The following is a 27087-nucleotide window of genomic DNA, read 5'->3' as shown; positions in this document are numbered from 1 at the left end:
GTAAATTGTTTACAAGATACGTGAACTCAGATGCGCACTCATATATTTCAAAATAAAGGCGCTTGCGCACTCAAACAGCGAAACCAAATACTCTATGAAACAAATACATAAATAAAAAGCATACATATAGTTTAGAAATAAATTAACTACTCTATTATAAATGGTTAATTAATATGATATCCATAATATTATCCGAAAATTGAGCATTACTAGCATAGTATTATCGACCTCTTTTTTATAATTCAGCAATGTTTGTATTTACATATACACCATTATATAAAGTATTACAGAAGTGTCGATAAACATGTCCTTTCTAGACCAGCAACCGTTGTTTCAAAGTGTTTTGGGCCAGTCGTTGAGATCGTCTCTTGAGGTGGGGATTAGCGGGAACATCTCCTAGGAAGTCTCCAAAAACGACGTTCAAGCTCTAATTAAAAGGTCTCCAACAGGTACCGGGGATGTTGTTCTCTAAATACGATGTATGGTATGAGTACTAGCATTTACAAGCATAGCGAATCTAGACGCATTTTTTGTGCCACGTATATCCGAGTAGCGCATTTAGTCTGATATCTATTTTATTAACTAAAACCATTTGTATTACTAAGTTTTATTAACTGACAATATTATAATGGTTTTTGAAAAATGGTCAGGGTTTCGTTATTCCGGTATTATTAGTGTGGAACATGTTGAACATGAAAGAGTCTTTATTAATCTGAGTAACAGTAACGTACACAGCTAAGTGCCATACTATAATCCTCTCTTTTTGTAAAAGCTTTCCGGCGAGGCTTACATTTTGTAATTATTGAAAAATGTTAGGTTATGGCAATATAATAAACAAGTTTAAGTTCCCAGTAGACTCCTGTTCCAGTGAATTCGTGTTCAGTCACCGATCCAAGGCGGTAGTCGAATATCATCAATAAAGCCTTTTTTTAATATTCGTATTTGCTCTTTTTGTGGTGTTTGTATTTGTGTATGTTTTGTCTATACGTTGGTGTTCAAAGTTCAATGTCGTTTTAACCATTGCCTTGTGCCTCTAAACAGCCTTTATTTTTGAATTTTCGATTACAGGGCTGTCGATGTATTTTTCTTGTTTTATTGGTGTGCTATATTTACATGATGCTACAGACGACGGTCTTCAGCAAGGGATGTAATTGTGTTACGACAATAACAAAGGAGTTCAATAAGGGTACTTATTTTTTCCTTGCCCGTGGGCAAGATAACAATTTCTAGCATGGTCAAATATTTGGATCTACTTATCTGAGGTGGGAGAAAGGTTCATCAACCCTTGCGCAGGGTGTTCTGCGGAAACTCGGTAAACCTCGTTCCCGCAAAACACCCTGCGCTCGGGTTGGAATAAACCTATCTTACACTCTCGGCCATGAAAGATACCTATTATCTTATCCGACATACTTCACAACACGAAATTCGGCTATAACAAACGAAAATGCATGGGGTCGACTCTACATGTTTGTATAATTTACGAGTTTTCAAGTTGTTTTCTTTAATATCTACAGTCGTTGTTCATACAATATGTATTATTGGGCACGGTGCTGATGGCTTTTCTTACAAGTACGTTCCAATTTCGATTATCCGCTCCTATAAATAATTCGCCATTAATCTACACCAGAGTTAATTGCTATACGCATGGTAACGCATACAGTGCCCTATAAGGATTCAAACTATTGTCTCAAATCGACACGACACAGTTAGATTTTTTTCTGATAAAAACGTCGTTCAGTTTTAGCGGTTGTAAGAGCATTCTACAAAAAGAAAAAGATCCAGTTACTTATAGATCTATTCATGAAATAATCCCATGATTTGAGCCATTTGTAAAAAAACAATTACAAACGGGAAAGTCAGTTCTGGTGGCATTCGTGTGGACCTACTAAAGAAACTTGTCAGGACGCTTAGGTCAATATCAATTAATCGCTGTGCAATTCGTCGATAACTAAACAGTACATAAAAACTGACTATTTAAATTGCTCCAAACTGCTGAAAAGTAGTTATGTATCTTTTCCAAGATTGCAATATAGTTTTAAGATGCAAAGGACATCTGATCTGATGTATTGAGTCCTGGTTTTTGATATTCCACTAAGATACTTAAATATTCAAAAGCTTAAAATGTTTCGTTTAGAAAAATTACTTTACTCATTTTCACAAGGAAGTGGTCATCGCAGCGGCGGACGTAATAAGAACATAGATACTGACTACCACACTTAATCTGCTCCAAACTGCAGAATCGTTTTCCAAAATTGCCTTCTAGTTATAAGATGCAAACGACCTACACTTCTAGTGTATTGAGTCCTTGTTTTTGATATTCCACTACGATACTTTAATAATCAAAACTCTAAAACGTTTCGTTTAAAAAATACTACTTTACTCATCACCCGAAGGAAGTGGTCATCGCAGCGGCGGACATAATGATACAAAAACGACCGAGAGATTGTCAATTATTTTATGTTTCCGTTCTTCTACGGAGCAACTTCAGTAGTAAAAAAAATATTGATGCAAAGCGTCAAGTCGGTGCAATAAAATAAGAAGAAAAAGATGCATGTAGATAACCAAGAAAAGAGTTGTTGTTTATTTCAATGATAACATGTTAGGTATACATATGTTTGAAGGACATCATGGTTGATAACATTGTTACAATTGTATTTGTTTTTGTGAATACACTTTACTGTTATGTGTTTATAGAACGGGGGTAATAAAGACTAGTATGCAATCTGAGGAAATAATATGGAATTCATTATTTTGACTGACTTTTTCAAAACCAACAATTAAACTCATTGTTAGAATTTCAAAGCTCCCTTTTTCGCTGCTCGCTAAGGGAGATTACTGCGTAGGAAGTTGGGAAACATATATATATATATATTGTTACAGTACCGTGTAACCTTCATCTATTCGGGGCGAAGTTGATATTTAAAATCAAAGTTTTAAAAAAAACAATAATCAGGGCCGTTATAATTTAAGATTTCATTATCAATTAAAGTGTATATTTTTATAAAACACACTGTTCTTCACTTTTTTCGTGCAACGTGGAAAATATCGAAAGCATTGTTCTGCAATTTACGAACTGGTCCCAAAGTTGGAGCAATATCTTGCACCTTATGGGCGCCGACTAATTAAATTTTAAAAATTAAATTAGTTTTATTTTTATTTTTCCGCCGAACGTTGCTCCAACGTAAAGAAATAATTAAAATTAGTGTTCTGTAACCCATATCTCAGAACAAACTGGTGTAGCGATTGTCTTTCATTATCTGTCTATTTACTTCAATACCACATAAACCACGCGAAAATACGCGGGAAACAGAACAAGTACCCGTTAGCATAACAACGTCCTGCCAAAAGTGAAAGTAATTAGTCAATGTCATACCCCTTATTTCTCGCGATTTCTGTTGCTATAAAGAAAGGTTTTACTATAAATACATTCCGATGCTTATGATTTTTTTTTTTGAAATCAAATCGTCGAGAAATTCAAGACATTTATTGATTTTATTTTTATTATTATTTCCTCCACCTTAACAAGTGTTGAAAAATATCCCGTAAATCTAAAGATAAAAAACTCTGGCACTATAAAACGGCGCAGCGGCCTTTACTAAGTGCTAAGCTTTATCGTTTGGAATTTTGGCCTTTTGCCGGTATTTCAAGCTCCGCCTACTCGAAATAGTTGTAAGCGTTACCTTATTTGAAAATGTACTCTTTCTGTCTATAGAGTGTCTTGTTTTTTTTACATTCCTTCAGAAGATATTTATTTGTGTGTTTATCTAAGCTCTTGAAATCAAGATATTAAAGTTGTTTTATTTATAATTTATGGATGCAAACGAGTATTCGATCGAACGCTTTGTATTCGAATGTCAAAATCGGTGTATTCGATGTTTTTGTTGAATAAAAACAATAATAAAGCTATTGCCTAGTGGTGGTGTGTTAGATGTACGTGAAGTTAGCGGCCTAGCGGCCTAGCGGCCTAGCGGCGTGAAGTTAGCGGCCTAGCGGCCTAGCGGCGTGAAGTTAGCGGCCTAGTGGCCTAGCGGCGTGAAGTTAGCGGCCTAGCGGCGTGAAGTTGTCGGCCTAGCGGCCTAACAGCCTAGCGGGCCTGGCGGCCTAATTATTTTTTTCTATTTCCAAGCAATTGTTAATGTGTTTTTTTAAAACAATGATAAATCAAGGTTTTTTATTCATATAGTTACAAAGCGGCCTTAAATTGTTATCTATTCAGAATATTTTTCTTTACCTTTTATTCTAAAACAATTTTAAATTAACTGTTTTATGCACAAATTATCACTCTGAAGCGTTTTGCAACTTTTTTTCCAAAAAGACGATCAAGCACTTCAGCGACCTAGCGGCATAGCGGCGTGAAATTAGCGGCCTAGCGGCCTAAAATAAATCATATCAACATATTTTTTCCCCAAAAGTCGATTAAGCAGTCAGCTATTTCAAAGCATTAAACATGCCTGATCTTCTTAATCAATGATATATTTACTGTTTATATGCACAAATTATCACTCTGAAGCGTTTTTCTTTTCTTTTTTTCAAAAAAGTCGATCGCGCACTTCAGCGGCCTAGCGACGTGAAGTTAGCGGCCTGGCTACTACTACTACTACTACTACTACTACTACTATTACTTCTACTACTACTACTACTACTACTTCTACTACTACTACTACTACTACTACTACTACTACTACTACTACTACTACTACTACTACTACTACTACTACTACTACTACCTACTGCTACTGCTACTGCTACTGCTACTGCTACTGCTACTGCTACTGCTACTGCTACTGCTACTACTACTACTACTACTTCTACTACTACTACTACTACTACTACTACTACTACTACTACTACTACTACTACTACTACTACTACTACTACTACTACTACTACTACTTACTACTACTACTACTGTAATAATAATAAACAATCAAGTCCAGTACATGTTGTATATCTAACATTTAATCGTTGAAGGCGTTGTTTGTATTCAATTATGTCCATTCATGTATGTTAAACATTCGCGTGCGTGAATATAACCTTTTTGTTACAATGTTTATAAATCTATCCATATCGCTTTTGTTAGATCTCGTTTGAAACGCTAGTTCAATATCTTGTTTGAAGCGATCTTGTTTAAACGTACCTTAGTTTTTTGCAATACTTAAGTTGAAAGAAAAGAAACCCATTAAATGTGATCCAATGTCTAAATATATTGACTTTCTTAATGACAAAATAGTCCCTCGCATTTAGACCATATAATGTGTGAATACAATCACTTTACCTATACGCTTTGTTTTAAGGCAGAAAAGTGAATCTTAAACATTGTAATCTGAATGTCAATCTATTATTTTGCTAGCTACTATATCTAACGACAAACGATAGTGAAAATAATTGAAATGAAAGGGACAAGTAGTTTTAACCACTAAGTATTTTTACATGGATAATGTATCAATTAGATAGAAGAATTTCTCCAGCACAATAAGAAAACGAAGGACTAAGGATATATTGGTTGAGAAAGGTATGTTATACAATTGTTATGCTGTTTTCTATATGAACTTTTGCATTTATTATGATATATAAAGTCAAGTAGGTTTAAGTTATATTGGTGAATAAGTATTGTCATTCAAATACAGCTGTTCCTAATTATCCGATATCAATATAATTAATTAAACAACTTGAAGGTTGCACATTGTTCAAACACTCCGAAAGAATGTTACGTATTGCGTATCTAAACATTTGATAAAATATCGGGATTATAAATGTGTATGCATTATGAAATGGACGAAAAAAATCAGTCGGTATGTGAATTTTCTCAATATTCGTACTTTAAGATATTTATGACAGCTGATCAAGCGAATTCATAGACAGTAATTGAGCAAAAATGTGACAAATTTACAGCAGTCTACCGAGGTAAATAAATCAAATTATAAAGATGCATTTTTTTATAATAGCAACCTGTTTTTTTTCAGAAATCTGCGGTTCGGAAATGTCAGCGGAGCACGTGGTACTGAGTAAGTCCCAGTCCGTGACGTCACTGAATGCAGACGGAGTCCCAAGATGCACTACGCACCGTAAACGTCTGAAGTTCTTCTGTAGCAAGCACGAACTGCTGCTGTGTTCCGTGTGTGCCGTGAAGCGCCACCGGAGCTGCGATGATATCCTTACCATCGTGGAGGCGGCCGAGCAGAAAAAAGAAGAGGCCAAAAGGGTAATCGACACGCATGCGCAGAGAATCGCGATCGTTGAAAATGCGATAGTGGAAAGGAAGGCTGCGAAGAAGCTGCTGGAGACGAATGTGCAGGAGATACAAAATGAGATACATGAAGTTACGGGGAAGGTTATGGACTTGGTGAAACACGGAGAACGTGTTTTGATGGAGAGCGTGCATAATATGCAAGCTAGGGAGGCTGATGCATTGGATTCTGAAATCTCAAAATTAGAGGGCACTTGTACAGATGTGCGTAAAAAACATGAGTCGGTATCACAGTGTATGAAGTATTCTGAAATTGATCTTATTTACTCAGTCATAAAGGAGAAACATCAAGAAAATGACGAAAAGGATGTAGAAACTATGGTCAAGAAACTATTCCGTGAGGTTGATTTTAAATTCATCATTTCTCCACATGTTGCCTCATTTCTACGTCATTTTAAGAATCTAGGGCAGGTCATTCTGTCCGATGAGAGCGGCACAGTCCGCGTGCCGCGCTCCACCATGTCAACACCCGTCAACGACCCGCCACCTTTTGTGCCAATCGCAGACTCTCGTGGAACCAGTGAAGCAGGTAGCACCACACAGCTGTATCAGGGGGATGACCCGCCGCCCTCTGCGCGTGAGAGATGGCAGCGGGACCGCCAGAGACAAATGCAAGCAATGATGCGAGATCACAATAACGGAGCTGATTCCGTCTTCCATTTCGACTTTCCGGCTCCTGGGAACCAAAATCGTGACCGCCGAGTCTTGCCTATGCGAGCGCTGCCGCGCCCTGAGACGCCAGAAGTGTACAGTCGCCCCCGAGTCGAAACCCAAAGACGAGAGTTTGTTCCCCGGCCAATGTCTACGCCGCCTACCGAAAACCAGAACTATTCACCAAGTCCGAAATCTCGCGACGTTGATAGGTTCAACGCAATTGCTCCATACCGGACTTTGAAACAACAGGATGCGAATGGAGACCGTCGCTCACCCGTTCCGACCCGCAGTCAACCTAGCCTTGTAGGGAACGCTAACCAAAATAGGCCGGACACGCTATACCACAGTAATCCCGCCCACTCATTCCAACAGCGTCGCATGATGCCAGAGGTTCAGTCCCCTCCAGCAGACCGGCCAAGGTCGCCTTGGTCGCCATCAGCGCAGGCCCAGCCTGTGTATGTCAAGGAGGCGGACACTAACTTCGGTCGGTCATTCGCTGCAGTACAGATCAATGAAGTGCCAAAACCGCCCAGAGCGAACACCAACAGTCCACAGCGGTCCCCAAACACATACCAAACCCATTCTGAACACAGCCCGAGCTCAAATGATCGTAATCCAGGTCCACCATCTTACGATCGCTACAGCAATGACCACTTTAGATACACTGACGGACATGCGCTTGAAGAATCTGGGACTTTCACGCCGTCCATGCTGAAACCTCAGGGCGCTTCGGACGAGGAGAACACGGCACGTTGGGTACACACAATTTCATTCTCGTCTCATGGTATCGGATCTAAGCGGCTTTTGTCTGGCGCCGGCGTCCTGAATGACGGGAGAGCTGTTCTTATCGACCAAGAGCATTATACAGTGCAGTTGTACGACCGGAATTTCCGCTTCATCACCGAAATGAAGCTAGAATCTAGACCATTTGACGTTATCGTCCTGAGCGATAACAAAATAGTGGTGAGTCTTCAGAGTGAGCGAGTGTTGAAGTTTATATTGATCACTGGCGACAGCATGACGACAGTAGCGGATCTAGGGGTACTATGCGATATGGTCTGCTACGGCATCGCGCGCGGCGGAGGCAACTACGCCGTTTGCTGCGGCGACGAGGTCTGGGTCCTCTCGGACGAGGGTCGGGCTGTCACGTGCCTGAAGAAAGACAATGCTGGACAAGGTCTCTTCCTCCAGGCAGAGTACGTCGCCGTTGACCGCTCCGGCACCACCTTGTTCGTATCCGACGCCGGTCATCAGCGAATTCTCGCCATTCAAGTAGACGGCCGACGGTTGTGGGAGTTTTCGTACCAGGGATTCAAACCCACGGGCCTTAAAATTCTTGACCACATTCTATACGTCTGCGATCGCGACCAGCACCGCGTGCTGACTCTCAATATGGAAGGTCATGTTGTAAAACAGTCAGTGATTGGTCGATTGGAGAACCCGCGCGCTCTCTGCTTTAACTCGGCCGGAAACCAACTATTGGTTACGCAAATGCGCTATGATGCAGTAGTGGCGCCCCCTAAGCCTATACATGTATATTCCAGGCAGTAGATGTATAACAGTTCATACGTCTAGCGAAATACTTCATAAGTTTGAAAAAAAAAATGAAATTGCTTGCTATTCATTGTTTGATTGTGCAGTGTTGTGTGGTTAAGTGGTAAATGGGGATTTTCCGCAAAGTTGCCAAAACTAATTTAATGAAGCGTTTAATTTGCACGTCTGAAGTGTTGTGTACAAATAAATGTGCACGCAAACTTGGTGTTTTGTGCAATATTTTCCATGTTAGTAGATGTTAGATGTATATAATATAAATAAGGTTTTATTTTTGTATTTATCATATAACTTACACTATGTTGATCTCAAAGTTTGGATGTATTTGAATTTGTTGTTTTCTTTGAATTAGAACAATTACAAACATCATGTTTGACTTGTAGAATAAATTTTGAAACTATAAACGCACAATTTTCAAGACCTCCCAAACGTTTGAAAAGAAATGTATATTTGAAAAGGTAGATAACTGCCCAAACAAAACTCTTCATGATAATCAAGTTACCCCCCTCTCTCTTTAAATCCTGTTTTAAACGTTCATTGATGCGAGCGATTGACATTAAACAAATATTACAACTAGAATGATTGTTTATATTGATAGCAGGACGGAATGCACATCGAGTAATTTATCAAGTGTTACGATAATAGCTACCACAACTTAAGTGTGTATTAAATTACTTTTTATGAGAAAAAACTTTCCACTTCCTTAAGAAAAATACGGATATTTCAGTTGTAGACTATTTTAACCAAATATTTACATCATAGTCGGATGAAACATGTATTTTCCTAATTTCCACATGATACAAACCACATATACTTTATAAATCCTATTACATCTAGCCAGACGTTTAAAACCAAGATTGCAACTATCATTGTCTAGTAAGTTTTAAAGCTGCGCTCTCACAGATTGGACGTTTTGACAACTTGTTTTTGTCTTGGAACAAACCAACTTTTGTGAAAATGCATAGAAACGAGTGATGTAGACTGCTGATTAAATGATAACGAAGGTTTTCATATTTATGTTCAAAAATGGATATGTTTTTCTTAAATTAGCCATAAAACATTAATGTTTGCACTGAAATATGAACAACTGCGACCTGATCTTATGTCAGCAGTCTTATATCACTGGTTATAAGATATTAACGCAAAGATGGGCTCATTTCAAGACACAAAAAAGCTGTCAAAACAATAAATCTGTTAAAGTGCAGCTTTAAAGCATAGCGTGAAGTATTTGTCAACGTACAAGCTTGACCATACATCTATATGACTATTTTGTATACATGGCTGTATGGGAAGTATTGATGCAAGTTTTCTTAAAAAAAAAACGTAAGTCCAAGGCTTATTAGTCCAATTAATTCATTAAATATTAACACACCTTTTATTTGTGAACACACTTACAAGCTCTGTTCTCTATATACGAAAGCTCTCAAAATCTTAGACTGTGGCTTAAAGCTTTAAACTCAAACGAATTAATTAAATCTTAGAGCACATAATTATACAGTATTGTTGTTCAGATTAGCCTGGTTATTAAATAAAAACTCTGTTTTAAGATTAGTACTTGAAGTAACAAAAAAGTATAATGCATGTAAATTCAGAAATTTGATTTAAATATGAATAAAATAAACCGCACAAACACGAAAAGTTTATTATCTTAGTAAAGTTTATTATCTTAGTAAAGTTTATTATCTTAGTAAAGTTTAGTAAAGTTTATTATCTTAGTAAAGTTTATTATCTTAGTAAAGTTTATTATCTTAGTAAAGTCTTATACGTTTCGGCGTTATGCCTTCATCAGTAGATATAAACAATTATCAAATTTAAATTTAAAAAAATCCAATTCATCAGTTCAATTTAAATGCACAATGTCTAGCTTGGTTATTTCATATTTCAAATATAACTTTAAATTAAGCTTGATGTATCGGTTGCTTGTCGATCATATGAATGATATAAATAATTTGGACATTTCTATAATGGTTCAGTGACTCTCGAAGTTTATTTTCATGTTTTCGGCTGAAGTTTGTTTCAATATGTATGGATGCTCCTGAGCGCTCTGTTAAGTTTTGAATCAGGATTTTTCGGAAGGAGAATCTGTAAGCCCACTGGTTAAGCTACTTACGAATTCAACAACATAAAATGTGGATTTAATAGGGCCGAGTAAGTTTTAAGTTATGACAAGCGAATGTATACAATATCGTTGTATTTTAAGAATAATTAATTCGACCTGTCAGTGAACAATAAAACAGTGTTGATTTCTTAACTGGTGGAATTTATTTTATAACACTGATTCGGATTTAAGTATTATATCACCGATTTGTTTAACAAACATCCTAAGGTAATGTTATGCTAATGTCAAAAAGAGGTTAAACTAGTCACAGGATAGGCTATTTTCACGCCATCTGAAAATTGGTTCGCTGCATTTTTTTCGGATATCAAATTTCGATCACCATAAGGCGGGTTAAAGCATCTGAAATTAAACCGGATAATAACCAGCATGGAATATACGTGCTTTTTTTGTAAAATGTAGCCCCCTGGATAGATAGTCGTAAAATTCAACACAGAATGACAGCGTTCTTGCAAAATGGGGGCGTTCCCCAGCTGCACGTGTCGAGTAGCTCTCAGTGGGTGGAGATCCAACGAAACACTTTCAAGAACTGGGTCAACGAACAGCTCAAGGGTGAGGGGCATTCGATTTTCGACATCCGGACGGACTTTGCGGATGGCGTGATACTCGTAGCACTCGTTGAGACACTGCAGCGCCGGAAGTTGAACGGCTGCGTCCGCCAGCCTGTCCATAATCACGAGAAGCTTCACAATATCACCATAGCTCTGGAAGCCATCGCCAGTGACCACGTGACATTAGTAAGCATAGGTAAGTACACGTTAGTATTTAACGTAGATCATTGTTGATACAGACAGCAATCTCCTTTAAGGAATTAGGCGAGAGACAATATGTATGTTTGTTTGTATTGGCCGAGCATGCGGTGATTCGAAAAAGTATTACCTCTGGGGAAAACAAAAAACGAAGGTGACAGTATCAATCAGAAATGGTTGAAACATGTTGTTTTATATAGAGTCATACATGCATGATAAGTGCATACTTTGAAATAATCATATGTGTCATATATTACTAGCTATCATAACCAGCCTCTGTACGGACAAGATTTTCTTATATCTAAGCTGACACTAAGTGAATATATACTAGTATAATGCTTATTGAACAGTCCAAATGTGGCCCTGACATACAATTTCTCAGCAAATCAATCACTAACACTGCATTAAATTGGTAGCGAAACGCCACATGTACGGGTGCGTGTATGGGCGGGTTTTTTTAAGCATTACGGCATCCAGGTACGTGCTCATTGTGCAAGTTCAGAATGAAAGGAACTGTGCCACGAGGAAGGTTAAAAATGCCAGTATCAACTAGCATTCTCCTACATGTTTATAATGAATGGTACGATGTCACGAGGAAGGTAAAAATGCCAGTATTAACTAGCATTCTCCTACATGTTTAAAATGAATGTCACGATGGCACAGCAAACGTAAAAATGGCCAGTGACAACACGCATTCTCCCACCCTTCTATAATGAAATGTACGATGTCACAGGTTAAGTAAAAATGCCAGTATCAACTAGCAAACCCATACACTTTATAATACAATTTTGCCAACAACAGTACAATTCAGCTGTATCTTATTCACGTACATGTCACTCAGACTACAGGTTTAATAACATTTCGTGTTTCGTAACATCTCTATAGTCACATGAGAGTCAACATCGCATCATAACGATGATCGTAAAATTGTTTTTCACCAATTGCGGTATTTATAACAAATAGGCATGAATACTATTATAAACCACAATTTGTGGGTGGCAATTATAACGAAGTCTTTATCTGCAAACAAATACAATGCGAAAAATGCACTTAAAATGTTGGAGGCGTTTATTTATATAGCGAAGAGCACACACCTAATAATATTTAAATACATGTACAAAATGCATACATCATATATTTAAATTTCGAAAAACCAGTTTGTGAAGTAAATGCAGCCAGTCAACCAGCGTGGTAAGCGTTCCACTTGAGTTGGTCGTAATATTTATTTGTATTAGATGAAGAATGCTGAAATTCTCATCAGTCTTTCCCAACTTCAACGCTTTCAACTAGTCGATTTGTGATTTTAACCAAAACAGCTTAAATTGCTCTTTTTACAACTACTTGTTAAATGACTTTCATAAATGTTTAGCCAAACCTTTAAAGGGACATAATAAAGGTCGATGCGATTATTTTTATTTAAATCTAAATGCATTATTATGTTTAACTCATTTCATATTAATGATTAAAACAAACCAAAAACGTATAATTTGTATACAGATAAAAAAGCCTTTACAAACTATTTCTTCTTTTAATAAATAGCTACATGGCCATAAATGCCCGAGTTAAAACAGACAAAATAACGCTATACATGTTTTACCTGTTCAAAAATCATTTGTTTTTTATTTGATCATTAAAGTCAAATAAGTTAAACATGATAATGCATTTCAATTAAAAACAAATTTTATTTTGAGTGTGTGTTTTTGCACCAACCTATATTGTGCGCCTTTAAATGTATAATGTTTTGTGTGACATGTTTGTCTGCACAAGGTAAATGTTGGTGTTTCAATCAATTTTATTGCTTATCTTAAAATGTTTGTATATGTTGTTTACATTAAATCACTGACTTAAGAATGCATTTGGTATACTTGATCAAGTGCATGCATTAATATAATTAAGTAAGAACACATACCAAACCTATGCCATCTATTTAAAATTTATTTAAGCACATACCTCAATGAACATAGAAATAAAATACATAAGCTGAATAGGGTTCAAAAGTAGGTGCAGTGTAGGTTCTGCTGCTGCTGCTACTGCTACTACTACTACCACTACAACTACCACTACCACTACCACTACCACTACCACAACTACTTCTACTACTACTACTACTACTACTACCGCTACCGCTACCGCTACCGCTACCGCCACCGCCACCGCCACCGCCACCGCCTCCGCCGCCGCCGCCGCCGCCGCCGCCGCCGCTGCCGCTGCCGCTGCCGCTGCCGCTGCCGCTACCGCTACCGCTACCACTACCACTACCACTACTACTACTACTACTACTTCTACCACCACCACCACCACCACCACCACCACCACCACCACCACCACCACCACCACCACCGCCACTGCTACTGCTACTGCTACTGCTACTGCTTCTGCTACTTCTGCTGCGGTTGCTGCTATTGCTACTGTTCTGAAACTGCTGCTGCTGCTTCTGCTACAATTACTACTAACAAACGTTTGATTTCAAGGATAACCAGAATGATACTAGTAATAAGGACAGTAAATAACAAACACCTACCGATTGAAGATAATGGCACATTTGTATTCATGTTTACGGGGCAGACCAGTAAAAAACATAAGTAAAACATAAGTAAAACAGCTACTACAATTGTTTTCATTAATTTGTCATTTGTTTTAATCTTAAGTAATATTGTTTAATTTTGGTTGAACAATATTTTCTTATGTTTATCACTGTATTATATACAAGACAAACCACTGATTTGAATTGTTCAGATCCAATACATTATAACACAGAGCCTAGCCATTAGATTTATTTTGTAAATGCTTCCTTTAAGCAGACACTGAAGTAGATCATTCGCATACTTACAAAATTTAATCCGGCCTTGCAACGGAAAAAAGCTGATTGTATCAAAGATTTAATTTTAGATCTGCTTTTCCTAATCCGTTTTAATCCGCACGTTATATAAACACAACTTAGTATCGAAAAATCTCATGATTACGTAGTTTTTTTTGTATTTACGAAGAGTATTGAAGTGCGTATCGTCTTTAATATGGAACTGGTCACTGTTATGAAGTTAATCTTTAAAGGGACCCTCTCTGTCAAATGTTTTAGTTCACACAAATTAGGATGTTTCATAACTGACTAATTGCCATTTAAAGGCCCACTTAGTTTTGATTAAGGGATGTAAGTATGTACTTACAAAAATAAATGGTATGATGCGTTTTAGTGGTCTACATTTTGTTTTGTAACTACCCACTAACTGGACCTGCCACTGTTTATATCTACCGCTTCACCTGATAAAAATAACAGCTGACTGCAGATTGACTGAAATATATGCTTCGGAAAACTTGAGAGATATTGCCATCTCAGTTGACAAGATATAATATTGGCAATTAACTTTGGTAAACTCCACACTGACTGGGCCATTCACTGTGTGAATCTACCGCTTCACCTGATAACTATAAACAACGGCTGACTGCTGATTAACTAAAATGAATTTATTAAAAACTTGATATATACTGTCTTCTCATTTGACAAAATATTATGTTGATCACTATATTGAGTAAAATTTCCACTGACTGGGACAGTCACTGTATATATAGATTATATTCTGCTCCAATTGATTGAAATCATTTATGGATGACTGCTGGTTAACTGAAATAGATGTATTGGAAAAGTTGAGAATTGGACAAAAGAATATGTTGACCACTAACACACTTTTCTATTTTTTATTTCTGACCAAAATATTTTCACAAACTCACAGTTGCTTGAAGGGAATTAACACCTGCCTTAAAATGGCCATGGAATACCGCATTAAAAATATATACTTATAGGTTATGTGTCACCAAATATTTTATAGGTCATATCTTACCTGATATATCAACTATATTTGGAAGGAAAATATAATCATTTGCAGCTCAGTTAGGACTTAGATAGCGCCGTTTGGGAGTCACTTTATCGAAGTTTGCAAAAAAAAGCACTATAAATGGAGATTTCAAATATCTACAGAATTGAAGGCCCAATGAAGGTCAAAAATGTTTTCCTTAAGCAAATCTTGATGAGTCGACTTGCTTCTCGTAAACTCACTAGGGCTTACGCCTCTGTAAATTGTATACTCAAGATTGCGATTTTTATATTCTAATAAAATATCAATATATTCCTTAAAGGTAATAAAATCAGTTGAGAGGGAGCTCATAAAATGAGGTTCTGTTTGTGAAAACATACATATAAATGCCATTAATTCACGGCCACCTTAATTCCTAATAATTTGTGCTGGTGAGGCAAGCCTTTTAAAGTCAAGAACACACTCGAATGCTGAATAAGGCGGTTTAAATTTTAAATTTAAACATCTATTTAGTGTTCAGTCAATTGCCTGTACCAGAGGGATCATTAGTAGGATTTAAATTTAATCGTTTAGAAAGGCACTGAAAAAAAATGCCTAATGTTTTCATAGTGTCATATTTACATCGATCGTCCGAGTACCCGAGTATCAATTCACTACTCGAGTACTCGAAAATAATGTTTAAAAATCACCAAATACACGATACAACGATGACATACAGATGGTGTAACAGTACATTCACTTATTTATGAACGCGTGCGTGCGCACTGGCTGGTATAGAGGTATTTCGCGCTGAACTCTAAGAAAGTAGCATTTATAATTGGCCTTTCAAACAATTCAGGCGACGCGAGGCTGCGCCAGGCCTACCAACTTTACTACTTAGAAAACCCAAAACACACCAACAATAACATAGTACCCAAAACATGTCACCATGAAATATGACATTTTGACTAAATGTGTTAATTTTACTTGTAACATTAATAGAATGTAACCTTTTACGTTGGTCATGTTTATTTCTTTAAACCACACATATTTTCAGTGAGGAGTAAATGCAATGAGTAGAAACATTTATTTAAAATTTAAATGTGTAAAATGTATTTAACGCATGTATTAATAGGTTTTAAAGTCAACGTCAAAAACAATGCGTTATGCGTTTAAACGAGAACACTTAATTGTATAAAAGAACATTCCAACTGTATTAAAGGAATATAGTTTTATTACTGTGGAAGAGTATAAGGGGTGTGTCCAGGATTTGCTGTTATAGGGTGCACACTTTGAATGGGGTGGGGGTACAACTTCGGACTTACGCCCATTTCCCATGAACTAAAAAACAATAAGTTCTAAATGTATTAGGTCGGGATGTTCCCTCCCGATTTTTATTTTAAAAAAACGGTGCATTCTGGTGTAATGTGTGCATATATTTTCTACCAAATGCCGAAATTGATTTAAAAGTCCCCCCTTCCCATCACCCCTGGGCTGCTAGTAAGTATGCACACTGTAAAACATTTGATTTCATTGTCGTTATTGTTTGTTTTTTTTATTTGCAATGTACTGTTGTGACCTACTTCCATGATAACTCAAAACAAGAATTCGATACAGATAAGGATTATTATCACATCGCATTGTGTCTGACCACCTAAGCATCGTTAAAGCTTTTTATGCCCCACCCTGGGGGCAAATTCGCCTGCATCTCATGGCGATAAGTGGTGGTTACATTTACATTTATTCAGCGCGGTAATTCGTCTAATGGTTAACTTCAAACAAATTGGGCGTACTGGCTCTAGCGTGGGTACTTGTTTACTTGTATTTAAAATTCACCAGTGAAACCATTTTAAAATTATAATTTCAGATTGAATTACTGGTTTCATCTTTCGCGTGTTTTTACTATCGTTACACAAGTTGGTCTTTTTTCGCCAATCAGTTAATTTCTGCTACTTTTATACTCATATACATATCTAAAGCAGATACATAGTTCATCTTTCATATTAAGAAGGCTTCTGACTACATTCTGACAGAGCCTTGTCTTCGTTTACAGAGCTCTGTGTATGCTTTCAGAGTACAAATCCAAAGTATAAGTAATTGTTATGGCACTCACAACTCAAGCTATCGAAATTATTCACGAGAGCTTATGCTAGTTTCAATTACGAGTGTTGTGAATGACGTAAGAAACCCATAGAATATTGGTACGCTTCGTACATAAGTATAGGATCACTCATAAACTATGGCCGCACCTCACATTATATAAGGGGCGCAACCATAAAGTATGGCCGCACCTCGCATTATATAAGGGGCGCAACCATAAAGTATGGCCCTCACATAATATAAATGGTGCAACCTTAAATTATGAACGCACCTCAAATAATATAAATGCCGCAACCATAAAGTATGAACGCACCTCACATAATATAAATGGTGCAACCTTAAATTATGAACGCACCTCACATAATATAAATGGTGCAACCTTAAATTATGAACGCACCTCACATAATATAAATGGTGCAACCATAAAGTATGAACGCACCTCACATAATATAAATGGTGCAACCATAAAGAATGAACGCACCTCACATAATATAAATGGTGCAACCATAAAGTATGAACGCACCTCACATAATATAAATGGTGCAACCATAAAGTATGAACGCACCTCACGTAATATAAATGGTGCAACCATAAATTATGAACGCACCTCACGTAATATAAATGGTGCAACCATAAAGTATGAACGCACCTCACATAATATAAATGCCGCAACCATAAAGTATGAACGCACCTCACGTAATATAAATGGCGCAACCTTAAAGTATGAACGCACCTCACATAATATAAATGGCGCAACCAAAAAGTATGAACGCACCTCACATAATATAAATGGTGCAACCATAAAGTATGAACGCACCTCACATAATATAAATGGTGCAACCATAAAGTATGAACGCACCTCACATAATATAAATGGTGCAACCATAAAGTATAAATGGCGCAACCATAAAGTATGAACGCACCTCACATAATATAAATGGTGCAACCATAAAGTATGAACGCACCTCACATAATATAAATGGTGCAACCATAAAGTATGAACGCACCTCACATAATATAAATGGCGCAACCATAAAGTATGAACGCATCTCACATAATATAAATGGTGCAACCATAAAGTATGAACGCACCACACATAATATAAATGGTGCAACCATAAAGTATGAACGCACCTCACATAATATAAATTGCGCAACCATAAAGATTGAACGCACCTCACATAATATAAATGGCGCAACCATAAAGTATGAACACACCTCACATACTGTGAAATCCTTAATGTTCGTGGGGCATTAATGTTCGTGGTTTTCGTGGGTTGGGTGATCCACGAATTCAAGATCCCACGAAATATAAACCCTTTATTCACTTTTTCAATTGCCTTGTTACGTACATACTCTAGTATATTATTTACAGAGGTCGCAGTATACCTGTCTCACTGTAAAACTTACGATCATTATTCTGTTAATATATTATATTCTTTTATTACCTTTATTCCCAATTAAATCGATAAGTGACATGGGTATATGCACTAATTGGCATGTCGTACCACATTAGCGAGTGTCATAAACCGAGTGACGTAGAAGACGGAAATCACGGGCCAGCGCGTGGATATTATGCAGACGATCAAGGACGATCGTATCTTCGATTTTTTTTTTCAAAAATGAAAATCCACGAATTCAAGTACACACGAAATTGTTTTTTTTCGGCAAACCACGAAATTTCATGCCCACGAACATTAATGATTTCACAGTAATATAAATGGTGCAATCATAAAGTATGGACGACCTGATACACTGAACCTTTGTACACTTTTGTACAAAGCATGTAATGGCACATTTGATATATTTGTGAATCAATTAAACATAGATTACATGTGCATGTGTACTTCAACACCATCATAACCCTTTCAGACAGCAGCCATATCACGGAAGGTAACACGAAGTTGATTCTAGCGTTACTATGGCAACTTGTGTTGCGTTACCAGATCGGTCTGTCAAGCTTCCAACACCGTGGCTGGCTCCTCGCCTGGGTACAAGCGGTCATTCCAGAGTGTCACGTGACCAATCTGACCTCCGACTGGAACTCTGGGATAGCCTTACAGTAAGTGGACTTGCCCATTATGACAACAAAACCTTTTAATAAGGAAATAAGACTAAGGAGCATAGATCCAACAATAAAAGTTCCTTAAAAATACCACAACCATGAGGTATAATGATAACATATCTGACAGTTGATATAATGAACTTGACAGTGACGGGAAAGCCCTAAAATGTTGACATATCTGACAGTTGATATAATGAACTTGACAGTGACGGGAACGCCCTAAAATGTTGACACATTTGACAGTAGACTAACGGCAATACCCTACTATGTGTACAGGGCTGAAAGTTTGTAGAATGGACTTGACAGAGACGAGACAGCTCTACACTGTGTACATGTCTGACAGCTGCTGGAATAGAATTGAGAGAGACAGGAAAGCCCTACAATGTGCACAAGTCTGACGGTTGGTAGAATAGACCTTACAGTGACGGGAAAGACCTACAATGTGTACATGTCTGACAGTTGGTAGAATAGACCTTACAGTGACGGGAAAGACCTACAATGTGCACAAGTCTGACGGTTGGTAGAATAGACCTTACAGTGACGGGAAAGACCTACAATGTGCACAAGTCTGACGGTTGGTAGAATAGACCTTACAGTGACGGGAAAGACCTACAATGTGCACAAGTCTGACGGTTGGTAGAATAGACCTTACAGTGACGGGAAAGACCTACAATGTGCACATGTCTGACAGTTGGTAGAATAGACCTTACAGTGACGGGACGGCCCTACAATGTGTACATGTCTGACAGTTGGTAGAATGAACTTGACAATGACCGGAAAGCCCTACAATGTGCACATGTCTGACAGTTGGTAGAATAGACCTTACAGTGACGGGAAAGACCTACAATGTGCACAAGTCTGACGGTTGGTAGAATAGACCTTACAGTGACGGGAAAGACCTACAATGTGCACATGTCTGACAGTTGGTAGAATAGACCTTACAGTGACGGGACGGCCCTACAATGTGTACATGTCTGACAGTTGGTAGAATGAACTTGACAATGACCGGAAAGCCCTACAATGTGCACATGTCTGACAGTTGGTAGAATAGACCTTACAGTGACGGGAAAGACCTACAATGTGTACATGTCTGACGGTTGGTAGAATAGACCTTACAGTGACGGGAAAGACCTACAATGTGCACAAGTCTGACGGTTGGTAGAATAGACCTTACAGTGACGGGAAAGACCTACAATGTGAACACGTCTGACAGTTGGTAGAATAGACCTTACAGTGACGGGAAAGTTTACAATGTGTACATGTCTGACAGTGGGTTTAAAAGACTTGACAGGGACTTGAAAGCCCAACGATAAGCACGTGTCTGACAGTTGGTAGAATATACCTGACAGTGACGGGAAAGACCTACAATGTGTACATGACTGACGGTTGGTAGAATAAACCAGACAGTGACGGGAAAGTCTACAATGTGTACATGTCTGACCGTTGGTAGAATAGATTTGACAGTGGCGGGAAAGTCTACAATGTGTACATGTCTGACAGTTGGTAGAATAGACTTGACAGGGACTTGAAAGCCCAACAATAAGCACGTGTCTGACAGTTGGTAGAATAGACTTGACGGTGACGGAACGGCCCTACAATGTAAACATGTCTGACATTTGGTAGAATGGACTTGACGGTGACGGACGGCCCTACAATGTAAACATGTCTGACAGTTGGTAGAATAAACTTGACGGTGACGGAACGGCCCTACAATGTAAACATGTCTGACAGTTGGTAGAATAGACTTGACGGTGACGGGAAAGTCCTACAATGTAAACATGTCTGACAGTTGGTAGAAAAGACTTGACAGTGACGGGAAAGGCCTACAATATGTACATGTCTGACAGTTGGTAGAATGGACTTGATAGTGACGGGAAAGGCCTACAATGTATACATGTCTGACAGTTGGTAGAATGAACTTGACGGTGACGGGAAAGGCCTACAATGTATGCATGTCTGACAGTTGGTAGAATAGACCAGACAGTGACGGGAAAGGCCTACAATGTGAACACGTCTGACAGTTGGTAGAATAGACCAGACAGTGATGGGAAAGCCCTACAATGTAAACACGTCTGACGGTTGGTAGAATAGACCTTACACTGACGGGAAAGTCTACAATGTGTACATGTCTGACAGTTGGTAGAATATACCTGACAGTGACGGGAAAGCCTACAATGTGGACATGTCTGACAGTTGGTAGAAAAGACATGACAGTGACGGGAAAGCCTACAATGTGTACATGTCTGACAGTTGGTAGAATAGACCAGACAGTGACGGGAAAGGCCTACAATGTGAACACGTCTGACGGTTGGTAGAATAGACCAGACAGTGACGGGAAAGCCCTACAATGTAAACACGTCTGACGGTTGGTAGAATAGACCTTACAGTGACGGGAAAGTCTACAATGTGTACATGTCTGACAGTTGGTAGAATATACCTGACAGTGACGGGAAAGCCTACAATGTGGACATGTCTGACAGTTGGTAGAAAAGACCTGACAGTGACTAGAAAGCCTACAATGTGTACATGTCTGACAGTTGGTAGAATATACCTGACAGTGACGGGAAAGCCAACAATGTGTACATGTCTGACAGTTGGTAGAATAGACCTGACAGTGACGGGAAAGCCTACAATGTGTAATGTCTGACAATTGGTAGAATAGACCTGACAGTGACGGGAAAGTCTACAATGTGTACTTGTCTGACATTTGGTAGAATAGACTTGACAGTGGCGGGAAAGTCTACAATGTGTACATGTCTGACCGTTGGTAGAATAGACTTGACAGTGGCGGGAAAGTCTTCAATGTGTAAATGTCTGACAGTTGGTAGAATAGACCTGACAGTGACGGGAAAGCCCTACAATGTGTACATGTCTGACAGTTGGTAGAATAGACCTGACAGTGACGGGAAAGTCTACAATGTGTACATGTCTGACCGTTGGTAGAATAGATTTGACAGTGGCGGGAAAGTCTACAATGTGTACATGTCTGACCGTTGGTAGAATAGACTTGACAGTGGCGGGAAAGTCTACAATGTGTACATGTCTGACAGTTGGTAGAATAGACTTGACGGTGACTGAACGGCCCTACAATGTAAACATGTCTGACAGTTGATAGAATAGACTTGACGGTAACGGGAAAGTCCTACAATGTAAACATGTCTGACAGTTGGTAGAATAGACTTAACGGTGACTGAACGGCCCTACAATGTGTACATGTCTGACAGTTGGTAGAATAGACTTGACGGTGACGGGACGGCCCTACAATGTAAACATGTCTGACAGTTGGTAGAATAGACTTGACAGTGACGGGACGGCCCTACAATGTAAACATGTCTGACAGTTGGTAGAATAGACTTAACGGTGACTGAACGGCCCTACAATGTGTACATGTCTGACAGTTGGTAGAATAGACTTGACGGTGACTTAACGGCCCTACAATGTAAACATGTCTGACAGTTGGTAGAATTGACTTGACGGTGACGGGAAAGTCCTACAATGTAAACATGTCTGACAGTTGGTAGAATAAACTTGACAGTGACGGGAAAGGCCTACAATGTGTACATGTTTGACAGTTGGTAGAATAGACTTGACGGTGACGGGACGGCCCTACAATTTAAACATGTCTGACAGTTGGTAGAATAGACCTGACAGTGACGGGAAAGGCCTACAATGTAAACATGTCTGACAGTTGGTAGAATACACTTGACGGTGACTGGAAAGTCCTACAATGTAAACATGTCTGACAGTTGGTAGAAAAAGCTTGACAGTGACGGGAAAGGCCTACAATGTGTACATGTCTGACAGTTGGTAGAATAGACCTGACAGTGACGGGAAAGCCGTACAATGTGTACATGTCTGACAGTTGGAAGAATAGACCCGACAGTGACGTGAAAGGCCTACAATGTGTACATGTCTGACAGTTAGTAGAATAGACCTGACAGTGACGGGAAAGGCCTACAATGTGAACACGTCTGACGGTTGGTAGAATAGACTTGACAGTGACGGGAAAGGCCTACAATGTGCACATGTCTGACAGTTGGTAGAATAGACCTGACAGTGACGGGAAAGGCCTACAATGTGTAATGTCTGACAGTTGGTAGAATATACCTGACAATGTCAGGAAAGCCCTACAATGTGTACATGTCTGACAGTTGGTAGAATATACCTGACAGTGACGGGAAAGCCAACAATGTGTACATGTCTGACAGTTGGTAGAATAGACCTGACAGTGACGGGAAAGCCTACAATGTGTAATGTCTGACAATTGGTAGAATAGACCTGACAGTGACGGGAAAGTCTACAATGTGTACTTGTCTGACATTTGGTAGAATAGACTTGACAGTGGCGGGAAAGTCTACAATGTGTACATGTCTGACCGTTGGTAGAATAGACTTGACAGTGGCGGGAAAGTCTTCAATGTGTAAATGTCTGACAGTTGGTAGAATAGACCTGACAGTGACGGGAAAGCCCTACAATGTGTACATGTCTGACAGTTGGTAGAATAGACCTGACAGTGACGGGAAAGTCTACAATGTGTACATGTCTGACCGTTGGTAGAATAGATTTGACAGTGGCGGGAAAGTCTACAATGTGTACATGTCTGACCGTTGGTAGAATAGACTTGACAGTGGCGGGAAAGTCTACAATGTGTACATGTCTGACAGTTGGTAGAATAGACTTGACGGTGACTGAACGGCCCTACAATGTAAACATGTCTGACAGTTGATAGAATAGACTTGACGGTAACGGGAAAGTCCTACAATGTAAACATGTCTGACAGTTGGTAGAATAGACTTAACGGTGACTGAACGGCCCTACAATGTGTACATGTCTGACAGTTGGTAGAATAGACTTGACGGTGACGGGACGGCCCTACAATGTAAACATGTCTGACAGTTGGTAGAATAGACTTGACAGTGACGGGACGGCCCTACAATGTAAACATGTCTGACAGTTGGTAGAATAGACTTAACGGTGACTGAACGGCCCTACAATGTGTACATGTCTGACAGTTGGTAGAATAGACTTGACGGTGACTGAACGGCCCTACAATGTAAACATGTCTGACAGTTGGTAGAATTGACTTGACGGTGACGGGAAAGTCCTACAATGTAAACATGTCTGACAGTTGGTAGAATAAACTTGACAGTGACGGGAAAGGCCTACAATGTGTACATGTTTGACAGTTGGTAGAATAGACTTGACGGTGACGGGACGGCCCTACAATTTAAACATGTCTGACAGTTGGTAGAATAGACCTGACAGTGACGGGAAAGGCCTACAATGTAAACATGTCTGACAGTTGGTAGAATAGACTTGACGGTGACTGGAAAGTCCTACAATGTAAACATGTCTGACAGTTGGTAGAAAAAGCTTGACAGTGACGGGAAAGGCCTACAATGTGTACATGTCTGACAGTTGGTAGAATAGACCTGACAGTGACGGGAAAGCCGTACAATGTGTACATGTCTGACAGTTGGAAGAATAGACCCGACAGTGACGTGAAAGGCCTACAATGTGTACATGTCTGACAGTTAGTAGAATAGACCTGACAGTGACGGGAAAGGCCTACAATGTGAACACGTCTGACGGTTGGTAGAATAGACTTGACAGTGACGGGAAAGGCCTACAATGTGCACATGTCTGACAGTTGGTAGAATAGACCTGACAGTGACGGGAAAGGCCTACAATGTGTAATGTCTGACAGTTGGTAGAATATACCTGACAATGTCAGGAAAGCCCTACAATGTGTACATGTCTGACAGTTGGTAGAATATACCTGACAGTGTCAGGAAAGCCCTACAATGTGTAATGTCTGACAGTTGGTAGAATATACCTGACAGTGTCAGGAAAGCCCTACAATGTGTACATGTCTGACAGTTGGTAGAATAGACCTGACAGAGACGGGAAAAGCCTACAATGTGTACATGTCTGACAGTTGGTAGAATAGACCTGACAGTGACGGGAAAGGCCTACAATGTGGACATGTCTGACAGTTGGTAGCATAGACCTGACAGTGTCAGGAAAGCCCTACAATGTGTACATGTCTGACAGTTGGTAGAATAGATTTGACAGTGACGGAACGGCCCTACAAGGTGCACATGTCTGACAATTGGTAGAATAGACCTGACTGTGTCAGGAAAGGCCTACAATGTGTAATGTCTGACAGTTGGTAGAATATACCTGACAGTGTCAGGAAAGCCTTACAATGTGTACATGTCTGACAGTTGGTAGAATAGACTTGACAGTGACGGGAAAGCCCTACAATGTGTACATGTCTGACGGTTGGTAGAATAGACTTGACAGTGACGGGAAAGCCCTACAATGTGTACATGTCTGACAGTTGGTAGAATAGACCTGACAGTGACGGGACGGCCCTACAATGTGTACATGTCTGACAGTTGGTAGAATATACCTGACAGTGTCAGGAAAGCCCTACAATGTGTAATGTCTGACAGTTGGTAGAATATACCTGACAGTGTCAGGAAAGCCCTACAATGTGTACATGTCTGACAGTTGGTAGAATAGACCTGACAGAGACGGGAAAAGCCTACAATGTGTACATGTCTGACAGTTGGTAGAATAGACCTGACAGTGACGGGAAAGGCCTAAAATGTGGACATGTCTGACAGTTGGTGGCATAGACCTGACAGTGTCAGGAAAGCCCTACAATGTGTACATGTCTGACAGTTGGTAGAATAGATTTGACAGTGACGGAACGGCCCTACAAGGTGCACATGTCTGACAATTGGTAGAATAGACCTGACAGTGTCAGGAAAGGCCTACAATGTGTAATGTCTGACAGTTGGTAGAATATACCTGACAGTGTCAGGAAAGCCTTACAATGTGTACATGTCTGACAGTTGGTAGAATAGACTTGACAGTGACGGGAAAGCCCTACAATGTGTACATGTCTGACGGTTGGTAGAATAGACTTGACAGTGACGGGAAAGCCCTACAATGTGTACATGTCTGACAGTTGGTAGAATAGACCTGACAGTGACGGGACGGCCCTACAATGTGTACATGTCTGACAGTTGGTAGAATAGACCTGACAGTGACGGGAAAGGCCTACAATGTGCACATGTCTGACAGTTGGTAGAATAGACCTGACAGTGACGGGACGGCCCTACAATGTAAACATGTCTGACAGTTGGTAGAATAGACCTGACAGTGACGGGAAAGGCCTACAATGTGTACATGTCTGACAGTTGGTAGAATAGACTTGACAGTGACGGAAAAGCCCTACAATGTGTACATGTCTGACAGTTGGTAGAATAGACTTGACAGTGACGGGAAAGCCCTACAATGTGTACATGTCTGACAGTTGGTAGAATAGACTTGACAGTGACGGGAAAGCCCTACAATGTGTATATGTCTGACAGTTGGTAGAATAGACTTGACAGAGACGGGAAAGCCCTACAATGTGCACATGTCTGACAGTTGGTAGAATAGACTTGACAGTGACGGGAAAGCCATACAATGTGTACATGTCTGACAGTTGGTAGAATAGACTTGACAGTGACGGAACGGCCCTACAATGTGCACATGTCTCACAGTTGGTAGAATAGACCTGACAGTGACGGGAAAGGCCTACAATGTGTACATGTCTGACAGTTGGTAGAATAGACCTGACAGTGACGGGAAAGGCCTACAATGTGCACATGTCTGACAGTTGGTAGAATAGACCTGACAGTGACGGGAAAGGCCTACAATGTGTACATGTCTGACAGTTGGTAGAATAGACCTGACAGTGACGGGAAAGGCCTACAATGTGTACATGTCTGACAGTTGGTAGAATAGACTTGACAGTGACGG

The 27087-nt window shown here is 39.4% G+C and overlaps 2 protein-coding genes across 4 annotated transcripts in view; both read left to right on the top strand.

The window, feature by feature from the left end:
- The first annotated feature begins 5290 nt into the window (after positions 1–5290).
- On the top strand, positions 5291–8822 carry LOC128219571 (uncharacterized). Of its 2 annotated transcripts, none has more exons than XM_052927395.1 (2): positions 5291–5512; positions 5964–8822. In XM_052927395.1, the coding sequence occupies exon 2, from the start codon at positions 5981–5983 to the stop codon at positions 8450–8452; it is 2472 nt and encodes an 823-aa protein (XP_052783355.1). In that variant the 5' UTR covers positions 5291–5512; positions 5964–5980; the 3' UTR covers positions 8453–8822. The 2 variants fall into 2 exon arrangements, with proteins under 2 accessions (XP_052783355.1, XP_052783356.1); XM_052927396.1 differs by lacking the exon at positions 5291–5512 and adding an exon at positions 5676–5792.
- Positions 8823–10409: 1587 nt separating this feature from the next.
- Positions 10410–27087, top strand: part of LOC128219917 (filamin-A-like) — a 60459-nt gene continuing 43781 nt past the window's right edge. For both annotated transcript variants that reach the window (XM_052928089.1, XM_052928088.1), the window contains exons 1-2: positions 10410–11315; positions 19077–19266. In XM_052928089.1, coding sequence (XP_052784049.1) covers positions 11006–11315; positions 19077–19266 — 500 coding nt within the window. In that variant the 5' untranslated portion in view covers positions 10410–11005. The remainder of the gene's footprint in view (positions 11316–19076; positions 19267–27087) is intronic.

The sequence above is a fragment of the Mya arenaria genome, chromosome 15 (genome assembly GCF_026914265.1).
Source record: "Mya arenaria isolate MELC-2E11 chromosome 15, ASM2691426v1".
Taxonomy (NCBI): Eukaryota; Metazoa; Mollusca; class Bivalvia; order Myida; family Myidae; genus Mya; species Mya arenaria.
The sequence above is the reverse complement of the archived record's forward strand: the minus strand, read 5'-3'. Positions and strand labels throughout refer to the sequence as shown.